The sequence below is a fragment of the Passer domesticus genome, chromosome Z (assembly GCF_036417665.1).
Source record: "Passer domesticus isolate bPasDom1 chromosome Z, bPasDom1.hap1, whole genome shotgun sequence".
Lineage (NCBI taxonomy): Eukaryota > Metazoa > Chordata > Aves > Passeriformes > Passeridae > Passer > Passer domesticus.
Window position 1 is genome coordinate 24,633,914 of NC_087512.1, and position 13,818 is coordinate 24,647,731.

Consider the following 13,818-nt stretch of genomic DNA (forward strand, 5'->3'; position numbering starts at 1 on the left):
GTGCTTTATTCATAGTAACTGAGCTTTAAAAAAGCCAGCAGTGTTTATAGGTTATATTCTCAGTTTTAAATTATCCAAGTTAGTGTTATATGTATTTTTGTCAGCTTTCAAGCTAAATCATATCCAAATAAAAAAGAAATACAGCAAAATGTGTGTACTGAACTACTAATAGTAAAAGACAAGGGTGTTCTCTTTAGAATTACTGTTGGAAATCTGAGTTGACCTTCACCTATGAACCTAAAAGAGTATTTTTAGCCATTAGACTGTGACTATTCTGATAGTCATAAACTGATATGTGTCAATCTCTCTCTTGTCTCTGATGTGAAACAGTAACCTACAAAAAGTCTCTCTGTGTGGTCTTAAAGTATTATCTCTTTCGTCTAAAGCTTCAAGTCTGTCACATTGTCCTCTGCAAGCTGACCTTAGCTGTAGTTCAGAGTTCTGCATTCTGATAAAAGGACTTTGCACTTTTCCAGTGGGAAAGCTTCACAGCTTCTGTGGCTTAAATGAATACCTACTCAGGACAGGTCTGGGATTAATCACTGCCTTCTGCTGAGCTTTGAACACCCACCTTAGCATCAACTCTCCACAGTTTTTAATTACAGATAGGTTACTGGTGCAGCACATTATTAAGAAGAAAGATTAGTACAACAACAGATAAAAAAGAGCTTTTGTTTTTGTGCTACAGTAAATTATTTTAGATGTAAAGTGTATTTAGCTGTATCAAATAATCAGATTTTGTTCCTTGGAATGAGTTCCATTCTTATTGGGACCAGCAGGTACCAGTATGTGGATGAGGCTGGAGACAATAAATGCAACTTCACGTTTATTCTTATTGGTAATTCATAAAATCCCCACAGAGCCTGAGACTTGTTTAGCATAATAGCAAGACTATCTTCTGAGCTGTTTTCTTTCAATTGTAGTGTTGAGCGCATACTAATAAACCACATGTCAGCCAAATACAGGGAGAAAAATGTAACATATGAATATCATTGTATTTAATATTTCTCAAAAAGTACCATTTCAATAAACTGCACTTCTATTTAATTGCTTACTTTAAGTCATTGGGGAAATTATAGAGGTTGAAATGCAAATCCCAAGTGCTCGGATAGAATATGACATTAATTTGCTGCCAGAAGGCTATACTGCATGCATGCTAACTGCATACATATCAGCTGCTTCATATAAAGTATCATCATTTTAGTTGTTTGACTTAACATGTACTCTGACACAAAACAAATCTTAATTAAAGCAATTAGAAGAGAAAGAACACTAATTCTAGGCACACAATTATATGTCCTTATAAGGCATGGTCAGCTTTTGATCTTTTCTTAAAAGTAACCTGCTGACAGAATTTTAACTGGAACTCCAATGTATATTTCCTCCCATTATTTTAAAAGAAAATATCCAGGCAGTAGATTTCAGTAATCCTTGAGGTGCTGGAATATCGATAATCTATTTAATTTTCTCATAAAAACAAAGCTGTTTTGTAGTTGTAGCATGATAATCTTTATGCATGAATAAAGAGATGTTTCTTATGAAGGCAAAAAATTGTGTGAGAACGTAGCAGGAGATAAACAATGAATTCCTTCAATTATGTAACTGTTAAGGAAGTGCTAAACAACATGCAGAAATTATTTGCGGGGGAGAGGGGAGGAGGAGTGTGTTCATGAAAATATAAATATAAAATTTTCTGTGACAGTTAATTCTACTATATTGAGAGAGAAGTTTGAATTCCAGTAATGCCCAGTTCTTCTTTACTTTGACCAGGCTAGTGTTGATAGAATCTCAGAAGATCTTGCTGGGCATACATTTTACTTCTTGTTGTTTCCTGTTACTTCTGAGTTAATTGCAAGTTCTCTGTTAATTTATTTGGAAGCTAAATCTGTAAGAAAAAAAAAAATTATGCTTACATTGCACTGTGTCTTCAGGGCTGGGAGCTAAGATTTATGTCTGCAATAGAAACAGCAAGTGTTTTCTCTGTTCTAATAACCTTACCCCAATTCTACTTTAAATAAGATAATAAAGCCGTTTCTGTGGCTTTACTTTTTTGTTGTTGTTGTTTTGTTTGTTTTTGCTGAATAGAAATAATTTGAAATTGCTGAGAATTGCTAGTATTAATTCTGATTCTCACTTGTGGTCTAACTGTATACCTAATACTGACCTTCTGGATTATATTTTGTTTTCTAGCTGGTAGCTGGGAGTGTGGTGATGGCATTTGAGGAGGTGTGTCCAGATAGAATAGATCTGATTCACAAGAACTACCGAAAGCTCTGTAACTTGCTGGTTGATGTGGAAGAGTGGGGTCAAGTTGTCATAATCCACATGTTAACCCGGTATGCGCGTACTCAGTTTTTAAGTCCATGGAAGGTAAGTTTACAACTTCTTAAATGACTGTTGTGAGCCTGCATTCTGAATTATTTCCATTGTTGGATTTATTTTCTCTTTTAAGATGCATTTCTGTGGAGAATTCTATGGAGAATTTAGTAAAAACAGAGATCAAATATGTAAGTCAGCTCTCTAAGATTTCACTGACACAAGGCGTCTACCTTTCTTCAGAGCCTGAGAATTCTCCTTCCAGGTTATAGCCTTTTCTTATTTATGTGTGGCACATCCCATGGGTAGCAGAGAGACTCTTTTTCTGTGGTTCTTTAAGCCATGTTGCCTTTTGCTTTAGACAATTTTACGTGAGTCAGAATCAGAAGTGTTTGCCATTCTGTCCTGAAACTGGGTAGGCTCTACTTATATTGCAGATACCCAGAACCACTGCATAACAAACTTGTTATGCATTACACTACTTGTCTAGGCTTTGTTAATGTGCTGAGGCACTGTGTGAAGACTTGAACATATGTATTTAAAATGTGAAATGTAAAAAATTAGGTGGTTATTTTCATTTCTATTGTGTAACTATGAGTATACTTTTAAAAAATTATAAAATAGGTTTTCAAGTCACAAATTCTGTCACTTCTTACAGTAAAAAGGGCACAGCTCAAGAAATGTATGCTGCTAACATTATTTCAATAGAGATCTAACTCTGAATGACATTTTAAGTTAAAAGATTACTTCTGGACAGAACTGTTTAAAATTGCTCTACAAGTCTGGTTGTTTGTGTTTATTAAAGGCTTGGGGACATTACTAGTGTTAAGTTTTACCATTTAATTGGAAACCCATTCATGTTTAAAAATGTTCATTTTAGTGCAGATTATTGTCATTTATACCTAGCGCATTAACAATTTTTTTAAGATTCCTTGTTTCAACATTGGAATAGGGAATGACATTAACTATCACTCTATCAATGAGTTCTTTATAACTGTCTTTTAATATCCTTTGCCTGGGAAAAAATGGAAATACAGTGCCATTCTGTGTTAATATATGTGTAATTTATTGTGTGAAATTAATTACAAGGAGATATATTTGGACAAACAGTTCAGTCTGGTTTAGTTTATGATTATATTAACTTCTTAAAAAAACAGGGATTATAATGAATATAGCAAAAATATCTGAAGTAGAATTGTATTTCTGGGCTACTAGTTAGATTCTGAAACACCCTTTTTCCTTTTTTATGAAAAGTAAATTTGTTATAAGAACACATCTTCCCATAACATTGCTTAAAATAAGGAAAATATTTTTAGATAATAAGATATTTCAGTTATATGCTTTCCTAATGTCCTTGAGGCAGTGTTTATTACATGTTGATTATTGGAAGAAGTCAACTTGCATTCTTCTCTTTGACATTTAGAGAGAATCAAAATTGATAATCTGGTTTATCCTAAGCTACAGTCCCACAATATGTTTCAGCCAGTTTTAGTCTGTAATTGGACAAAAGGAAAGTTGAAGAGGATGACCTCCTGTCTTAGAATGAGAGGTTGGAGTTTTTGAGGGGATTTGGTTTATTTAAGACTCTAATTCTTCTTTCACTGAAACTGGATGGATGACAGTTGCTGCTGTGGCTTCTGCTCTAGGAATGTGATGTGTGTGAAAATACTGCCTTAAATTAGTCATCAGTAGTATAGTATTAATAACACTTTGTTTTCACTTTCAAGATCTTCAATGTAAAATTTAGTTTGTCTACCTACTCAGCAATTTAATTAGCAGATTTTTTTTGTGTTGCTAGTTGAAATGCATGCCTTTGTCAATACGTTCTTAAATGAACTCATCATACAACAGGCCATCTTGTGCAGTAGAAGAGATTTTTAATTTAGTTTATTTGCATCATTATGGATCAGTATTTAGGCTGTTTATATGTAAATGTATGATTTGAGGAACAATTAAGTGTTGACAAAGTAGATTGCAGTCATATCAATTGCAGTGCATTTTCCATAATTTTTCTAACTGACATCTTTGATGATAAATAGTGGATGCCAAGTCAAAGCCGATTATACAGTGCACTAGGAATTCATGGCGCTGTCAGGGAGAAGACCGATTGACTTTAAATTTACATATTAATGAGAAGATTTGTTAAGAGGGTGCTTGACTATAGAAAATAACAGCATATTTATAGGGCACGACACTTTATAAATAAAGCTGATGCAGGAAAATGGAAATTAAACCTATCAGATTAATAAATTCAAGGCTGCTAAAATGCATATTTGCATTTTTATTCAGTAAAATTTTCCCTTACTTTTTGAGGAGCATATGTTGCTTTTGTTTAAGTTAAGCTTATTCCTAGCAAGTAATGGTGTAATGTTTGGAACTGATTTCTTGAGCATTTAGAAGTCTCAAAAAAAATTTTGAATACTTACCAGTTATGGAGAAAGATCTTTTTTTGAGCAATATGCTTAAAATTGTTGCAATTACCCATTAACCAAGAATACTTAGCTTTTTATTCCTATTTCCAGCTTCTTTCAAGAGTATGATTTTTAATTCTAATTGTGAATTAAGTAAGGAAGAATGTCCTTGGTTTATCCTATTTGTCTTAAAATACTTGAGGGGGCTTTTTGGGTAATTGCATGCAAATCGCAGAATAACCTTTTTTCTATATATTCTGCTTTAATATGTGTTGGCTGAAATGAGACAAGATGCTCATATTCTGGAGTAAAAATACCTGCTTGGGACTACAACCGGCTAAGAACACTTCCATGTTTTCTGGGAAGTAAAATACTTGATAGCAGATAAAACTGTGATGCATTTCAGCTTAAATGTTTTGTCCTGCCCTTGTTGCAGAAGTTGTTGGGACTGCCAAGCTGTTTGTAATTCCTCCTGAACCATAACAGCTTGTAATTAGTACATAAAGATGGGTAAAATAATGTTGTTGGTAGTTCTCATGAATACATTGAGTGGCAGTCTAGCAGTTCAGGAACTGGTTTTCAAGCTGTTCAGCCCTGTTTCTGCAAGGAGATGAGGATCGCAGGAGGTAGGAACTACTTCAGCTGTCCTGGTACGCAGAGTTACCACCAAACTTGTGTGACATTTGAGAGGGCAACTTCTGAAAGTGGGTGACTTGATCAGAAGTTTCAATAGTCCTTGTACAGAGCAAGATGGAGCTAGGAGCTGCAGTCTTGCAAGACAACTGTGCCTCTCAGGGCCATTCAACTTCATTTCAGACAACTGAAGATGACATAAATAAACTCTCTTGGTGTTCAGTAAGGATTGGAAAAGAATGGTGAATTCAGATTGATCATGGGCTTCAGTCATTATGAAATTCCTGATAACTACTTATGGGAAGCATGTCTCAGGCTTACATTTTAGCATTATTTATTGAATAATAATTATTTATTGCTCAGTTTAAAATGGTCAGAATTTGGCATAATTGTTGGGCTGGGAGGGATGGAAGGGGAAATGAAGCATGAAGAAAACAATCTGAAAGGATAAGGACTTCTATGAGAAAAACATGAAGTATTTGAATGTCTATATATCTAAAAGCATAAATCACGGAAAGTCGCCCAGCTCTCAATAATTACAGGAAGAAACAGATTGAAAATATGTATTTTGCTTGATTGTTCTGACAAAATATTGAGGTCCCTTCTGACCTCAGCTGTTCTGTGATCTCTTTGCCTTGTTAAATGCTTTGTGTTTCCTGCTCTTGCAGTACTTTCTCAGTATCTTTTAGTTATGATTTCTTAGTGTATGCCCTAAAGGGCATGATTTTGTGTGACGGTATTCAGTGTCTAATGGCTGCTTCAGACAGCTGAGCAGTACCTAAAACTGCTTTAGATGTTTTATTTTTTTGTTGTTCTCTGTGTTGGGGTGTGCATTGAGGGAACTGTAACTGTGAATGATAAAGCTTCGAGCACAGCACACTGAAAATAGTGTCCATCCTTTACTTTTGTAGAATTTGTTAGCAGTAATGAGCACCCTGAATAATTTCTGCTGGTTTACTGCAGAGCGTAATAAAACTTCTAAATACTCTACTTAGAAGCTGAGAAAAGAAGAGAGCGGTGTATTCAGGGTAATAGCCTCCAGTTTACTAGGTTACCTAGATAAAGCAGTAAAAATGAAACATATTAAAACACTTTAAAAGTATTTTGTATGTATATCATAATTTAATAATTAATCAGCCTTAATAGGCCTTTTCCTTCTTTTGTTTTCCAACTCAGTAGAGGATCTGCAAGTTTTATTATGCTCTTCTGCAGTAAGGAGGCATAGATGCCTATTTAAGAAATACTCAAAATAGCATTCAATCTTTAAGGATAAAATTAACCATTATATGGTATGTATTACTTATTTAGCATATCATCTCAGTGAAGTTTCTTTGTAGATATATCAGGTGATATTCTTGCTGGGTTTTAAATTTTATTTTATTTTTTCTCCTGCCCTAAAAGATTGTGAGACCAGAGAATTCTCTTGACCCTAAACTGGCTGCTAAGAGCGAAAAACTACATTAGGAAAACTAGTCTACAGTGAAGTTGTCTTATGCTGCTTATTTGTTCCTTTTTTACTATATCCATCAGAATCTTCAGTGTGAATTGGAACAGTCTGGATTCAGTTACTGTTTCCTTTTTATCAGAGTGCAGTACTCTCTGACCAGGTTATTTTAGATATGCACAATGTGGGGTTAATGTTTAATATAAGATTCACTTATTTGAAGATATTTTGTGAAGTGTTTGGGGCATAAAATGAACTAGCTAGCTATTTTACTGTCACATTAGTTTTATTTTTTCCTTTTGTGTATCCTAATTAGTAAGATGAGAATAACTTAGTGCATAGATTTTTAACCAAAAAACTACCTCAAGCTGATTGTGGAAAGTTTGGATAAAAAAACTCTTCCAGCAGAAGAAAAGCTGACAAGAGGGTTAAATTTGGGGCACATTAATTTCCTGATTTGTTTTGGTTTGTGGCTGCTCAGCACTTATTGTTGGTGTAACAAAACTACAGTCTGAAGATAAAAATACTATTTGTCTTTGCAGCAGAATGTATTGCTTGGTTTCTGTTAGTACTATGACAGAGTTGCAGGAATAGTAGCAGTGAGTAGACTCTCTCTAGGCAGGTTCTCTAAGATATGTGTATCAACTCAAACTAAGAAAGGAACCCTTTATTTTCTTACAAATTTGACCAGCAGTTTCTATGTTTCCATGCAGTACCCTAATCTCATGTTCTTGACTCAAGCTGAGTTTCGTTGTATTATGTGTGTGTGTGTATATATATATTATAAGAAGCATTCTAGCCATCTGTTGCAAATAAGTTGTTAAAATTGTTTTTTATCTCTGCCTAGGTAATTTTCTCTGACTTATGGAGATAAAAATTAATTGGAAGGAAAAAAAAATTTTTATAGAAATCTAAATATCAGCCATGTAACTGCTAATAACTTTTAATTTAAATATTAGATGTGGCAGATCCCAATCATCTCATGAGCCACTAAAGTTTCTAGCTTTAATTTTGGCCCTTTGAATGCTACTTGTTTATAGAAGATTTTGTAAACTGTATGAAATGAATGCTGTGTTAGATTACTTTGAGGCCTTCTTGGATGCCAGAGTACTCATGAATTTTTTTCTGCGCATCAGTCTGTAGAATATTACCTCTCTGTCTAGTAACTTTTGTGGCCTTTTCATAATTGTACCAGGATTTTCTCTGGATAATTAGAAGAATTTTAAAATAAACTTATTTGGCTACTTTGCGAAAATAAACATTTATCTGTTGTGTGAGGAACATGTGTGTGAGGTCAGACCTCTGCTCTGAAAAAGCTTTAGGCTTCTGAATCTGAGCCTGTACACTTCTTCTGTTTGTAATATCAGACAGAATTCTTGACTGGTTGTGGCAGCTCTCTGAAGGACCATGGGGTATAGTAAATGTGAAAAAAAATCAAATTATTTGGATCATTCTTCTCTTTGATAGTGTACACACAAGTCCGTTGCACTTTATGGTTGGGAAAGTACCAGTACCATGTACCAAAAAGAGTGGGGGTAACTGAGGCTTGAATTATAACAACATATCCGTTTATCAATAGAATAAATACACCACCAGTTGTTAGTGTGAGAATACCATTCATGTAAATGAGCAGATGTTTTAAGATACTTTCAGCTTCTTTGCTTACTTAGGCATTACAGTGGAGGAGAAAAAAAATCTGTAATGCAGGATTTAATGGCTATTGATGATGTTTAAATGAGTATGTCAGACTCTCTGGTAAGGGTAGCAAACTGCCACCTTTCAGACTGCCGATCTAAGTTCAAGTACAGTTATCATTCTTCAACAATTTAGAATAATTGTGTGTTTTAAAAATTTGAGTTTCCTAATTAACCTATTGAGTTATGGATGTAGTCCCAATATCATTTAAATATTGGATAAACATTTTAGTAGCTGTAAACAGTCCTAAAGCTATATGAATATTAAAATAAATGTATGAGTATGTTTCCATATATGGGAAATGTTCTCACTGAACTTACCTTTTAAAATAAAGTTGGTTTTTTTTCTGAGAGAAAAGATGCTTGAGTTGCTTTAAGAGGTCTACATAGTTTGATGTAAGCACAGCGTGTACTTGGAACAGTAGAAAAGGAGGAGCACTGTGGTGGCAAACAGCTGGCCAGGAGGCCTCACAGGCATGGATAACCCTAATTAGAACTCAACCAGTCTCGGCCATTAGGGGCACAGACAGCTATTGGCCAGTTAGCCAGGTGGCAACCAAATTCAGCCAGTCAGGACCAACCGCGAGGCTTTCAAGGACTGTGTAAAGGGAACTGCGCCAAGTAAAATTGCCTGTTGCCGCAAGAACCACGAGTGCTGTGTGATGTGTTCTCTTGGTTGCAGTCCCAAACTAACTAACAATTAACTGGTTTTCTTCATGGTTCACTTACTTTGCAACTCTGTAGAAGAATATTTTTGCTTGGCAGTTGGTTCACATTTGCTTGCTATCTTGATGTCTTATACTGCCTTTTGAGATACTTAAATTGATGTTAAATTTTAATCTGAAAGACAGGTCAAACATTTAACCAAACATATAAATACAAATTCCAAATTCCACTTTAATTTTTGTATTTGAGAGTAAAAAGAGGTGAACTTTTACGTGCAAGCAAATGGTATCTTTTTTCTTCCCTTCACCTTTCCTCCTTCTTAATTTTATTCTGCAATGTTTCATTTATCCCTTCCTGTTCTTTCTTCCTCTTTTCTTATGCTTTAAATGTTTTTTCTGTTCCTGGCTTTGCATCTGTTCAGCTTTTCATTGTCATTATGCCTTTTCCCCAAATTATTGAAAGGAAGGGCTTTTTCTTGGTGAGACTAAGCTGTTTTATGTTTCACTTCTGTTTTGAGTATGAAACTGTTTTGGATAAATGAAAGTGATCTTAAAATCATAATGGATTGTTTTAGTTCTATCTGCAAGTGTCAAAAGACTTTATTACAACACCGATTGCACATTTGAGGTTGCTGAAGAAAGATGTTCATTACTGCAGCATATTTAAGTCTTAGCCCCTATTTTTAGACATCAGTCCTGGATTTAATCGCTGCTTCTTAGAGAAATGAGAATGAGCACTCCTTCAGTTTTCACATTAGTTTGCTATTAAATTACTTAGCAGAGATGTTATTGTAGTTGTGATATACTGGCAAAAAATTAAAGTTCAGTCGTCCTCAGACCCCTACTTCCATGCATGGGATGCTCTTGTCTCAAGTGTACTATGAAATTTGCATGAATACGGTTTTCTTAAGGATGTTTACGGTTGAGGTTTTTTTTTAGTTTTTGTTAAGCTTTTATTTCATTACTTTTTCAAGTTTATATTTAGAAATTATGTATTAGCTAAGTGAGTTTTTAAAAGCCTCTGCAAGGCTGAGTGGAAGCATTTGAGGACTTTTTCAGGTAATAAATGTTTTTACATACTCATATTGTTTCAAAAAATTGTGGGGCTTTTTTTAGAATGAAATAAAGAATGTTCATCTGAACTGGGATTATACAGACTGTTGTACAGATTATGATACTATTATTAGTAAACTACAAATAAAACTTGATTTATGTATTGCTGATCATGTAACTTTTATATATACTGAAAGAAGCTAAAAATGACGTAAATGAAAATACTTTAATGTTAAATTTCAAGTGCCTTAGTCGGATTCTCAAGACTGAGTGGGTGTCTTGGTTCCTTTGTGTAGCTTAAGTATCAAAGCTCCTTATTTTTACAAATTGGAAGGTTTTTATAGGGAAAACTTTTTTGAATTCCAAATGAAATTTTCTCAAACTAGAGAATTCTACTAGAGCAGAATTTTAATGTGTGTCCCTTAGCTGCAATAAAATTTAGCTTTTCTTAAGAAATGTAAAAATGTTTTGCCAGGTATGAAACATGGAACTCCAGAGGTTAATATCACATGGTAAGCTGATTTGAAATACAAGTCCTTTTACTGAAAAATGCCTCAAGGTTGCCCTGGGAATTTCCATTAATACTGCAATTTTTATTAACTGAAAGCATGTTTAACTGTTTGTATAATTAAACTCTTAAAATCCACAAATGTGTGGAATCCACAAAAGTGTGCATCAAAACCGCATTAGAACCTCAAAACTAAAGTTTCCATTGTAATTTACTGGAATTATATTGTATCTTCTATGTAATTATGCTAATATATTACATTTTCAGTACAATCCCATTACAGTAATTTGAATAGAGTTGTAATCTGAAAAGTGGTCCTTGAAAGAGGGTACTGTTTTAAGTTCAAGTCTGTTTCAGTGGCTTCAGATCTGCATAATTCTTCAAGTCCAACCGAACCCTTAGGTTTTCCTTCTGACCTCTTTATCCAAATAATAATGAATAGACTATGGTTATAATTGAAGTAAAAATTATAATGTATAAGGAAATCAGAGTAATATAACTGTGATCTTGCAGTCTATATTGATTCTTCATCCCATTGTTGTTCACTTAAGTGAAAATGCATATGACTTTTAGACTTGCATAGGAGCAACAGATCTAGTCTTTGGAAGACTGACAGAATGCAATGTTAGGTAATGTGATAATTTTGTATTGATATTTTGTATATATAATATAGGCTGTGTGTTATTATTTATATTGTGCACTTCTTAATAATTGCATCCTGGAGGTCCTATGGCTGCCTGTTTGTTCAGGAAGTCTTCTTACAAATTCTTCCTTGATAAAAGACATGTCGTATCCCAGGCAGACCAGACCACTAGTTCATTACCTGACTATTTTTATATTATGTGAGGTAGAAGAGATAAATTAAGTTACTAAAATTCTTATTCACTTATAAGTAATTTTGTTGCTGAAAGCTGTAAATGTATTGTGTCCAAGACCACACAGAACACACTGTTCTGTTCTAGTGAAAGCAAAGACACCAGCTTTCTGTTCATTCAGGAATAGGCACGGTTTGTAATCATTTCTGTAACATGCGTCCTGGTTCTGTGACCCAGCGTGTTTCTTATTTGTCTTGTAATCCCAGCCTGTGATTCCTAACACATGAGCATCAGGACTTTGTTGGGTGTTGAAAATTGTTTTCTTTCAATGTAATAAGAAAATGTTTCAGTAACTATTTTTAAACAGGAAAATATTTTGAGTATTACTTGATAGTTTTGTCCCATGGAAGGGTAAGTATCTGCAAATGTTAACCTTTGGACGGACTAGGATATGATAATTCTCTAATATGTCTGGGTGTCCAGTGTTGTTCAAAATGTTACAAGATGCCTCTCCTAATCTTCAGTTTTTATGGATTTCCTATAGGCTCCATACCTTCAGAGTCTTCCCAGATCCATGCAGATTTTTTTCATGTTCAAGGGAGCATAAAATGGCACTAAAGGCTTACACTTAGGCATTTTAAATACTTTTCTACTTCTGCAGGGACATCAGAGTCCTTACTATGTTCTGTCAGTCCATTCACAGTAGCACAAGTCTTTATCACACAACTGATTATAAATTGCAGCTTACCTTAGAAGGAGTCAGTGCACTTTTTGCTGGCTGTTTAATACTTGAAAGAAAACTATTACTTGTAGAGCAGAGGATCTGGTCCCTTTATTCTTCATCTCTTCAGCCCCTTTTGGCTTAATAAGGCAAACTTGTCAAACTTTGCTTGTGCCTTCTAAAGCCACTTTCCAGCCAGGCTGCAAATTATGCTGGTTACACTTTACTGTCTCAAGTGTTTTTATCATGTGAGATTGTGCCTTTTTTAAAGACACAAACTTTTCATAGCTAATCTACTGAGTAACGACAGGTGTTCTGGTGTTCTGAAAGTCATTTATGAAGCATGTGGAAGGATTCAGGTAGGCATGTTCACATACAGCATCAAAATTTCAGATCTATTTTATGGAATGCATTAATGTTTTAAATAGCAAACGGTTCATAGCTTACCCAATTTTTTTCCTTTTCAGAGAAACTGTTCTTCATACAGCAGGTGAATACTGATCTTGATGGGCTAAAGTAGTTTGTGGTATTGCAGTCAGTCACCAAATAGTGACTAGTCCCAAAATTCCTCTTCCTTTCAAGATCTAGCTTATCCAAAACTTGCTTATGAACAGCTCTTGGAAATATTAGAAAGGTCTCTGGAAGATAGTGATAATCTTGTTTGCCAGAGATTTTGGTACAGGCATCAGAAGAAAGCTCTAAGTATATTTCCATATGAAACTGAGGAGAGAAACTGAAATGTGTAGCTTCAAATAATTAATACCTAACCAAGGAATGCAAATATTTGAATCATTTTTTCAATACAAGATGGAGTTAAGGCTGGCAAAGTGGGAAAATACTGTGTAGTCATGCTTTGGATATAACTGAAGCTTTGTTTTAATTCAGTATGTGGGTGTGTGTGAAGCTCTGTTTGGAGGTAATTGTAATATTCACATAATACACAAATGTAGTATTTTACCCTAAATGGAAGTCATATTCTCAACTTTTATGCCATATTAAATGTAACTTCTAGCAAAATCTCAGTTAAATGTTAGCTCATTTACTTAGTGACTTTAAAAAAAAGGCTAATGGAATTTGCTACCTGTCATATTCTTCATTTAAGCTGTTAATACTTTATGAAGATGTCCCTGAATTGTATATCTGGAATAACATAAAAAAGAATTATGCATGTTCTTCCACACTAAAATACTCACTTCTCTGCTGTAAATAAATCATAGTAGATGGGGAATGCACAGAGTCTACTTGCAAATTGTAGTCTGGAATACTATGGTGTCAGTTTTTAATAATTTTATTCTCCAAGGGTTCTGAACCTGTTAGTCATTTTGCAATTTAGAAAAGCTATTAACAGCACAATTAAATCATGTGCTACTACAAACAGTTAAGTGTGTTTAATGCGGTTTAACTAACAACTGCCATTCTTCTGTTCTGTTCTCCCTTTACCACCTGCTGCTTTTGAAAGTTCAGTAGTTCTAGTAATCCCATGACCACAGGGTCAGACAGATCATTTTACTGGTCTTAGTGAAAATAAAACATCCTTTCAGAAAAGCAAACAAAACAA

General features: G+C 34.4%; 1 protein-coding gene across 5 annotated transcripts in view; it reads left to right on the forward strand.

The window, feature by feature from the left end:
* Positions 1–13,818, forward strand: part of AP3B1 (adaptor related protein complex 3 subunit beta 1) — a 154,949-nt gene that overhangs the window by 37,645 nt on the left and 103,486 nt on the right. For all 5 annotated transcript variants that reach the window (XR_010352186.1, XM_064403014.1, XM_064403015.1 and 2 more), the window contains exon 7: positions 2,191–2,370. Coding sequence is in view for 4 of the 5 variants with exons in the window: in XM_064403014.1 (XP_064259084.1) it covers positions 2,191–2,370 (180 nt within the window). In the remaining variant the exon portion in view is untranslated. The remainder of the gene's footprint in view (positions 1–2,190; positions 2,371–13,818) is intronic.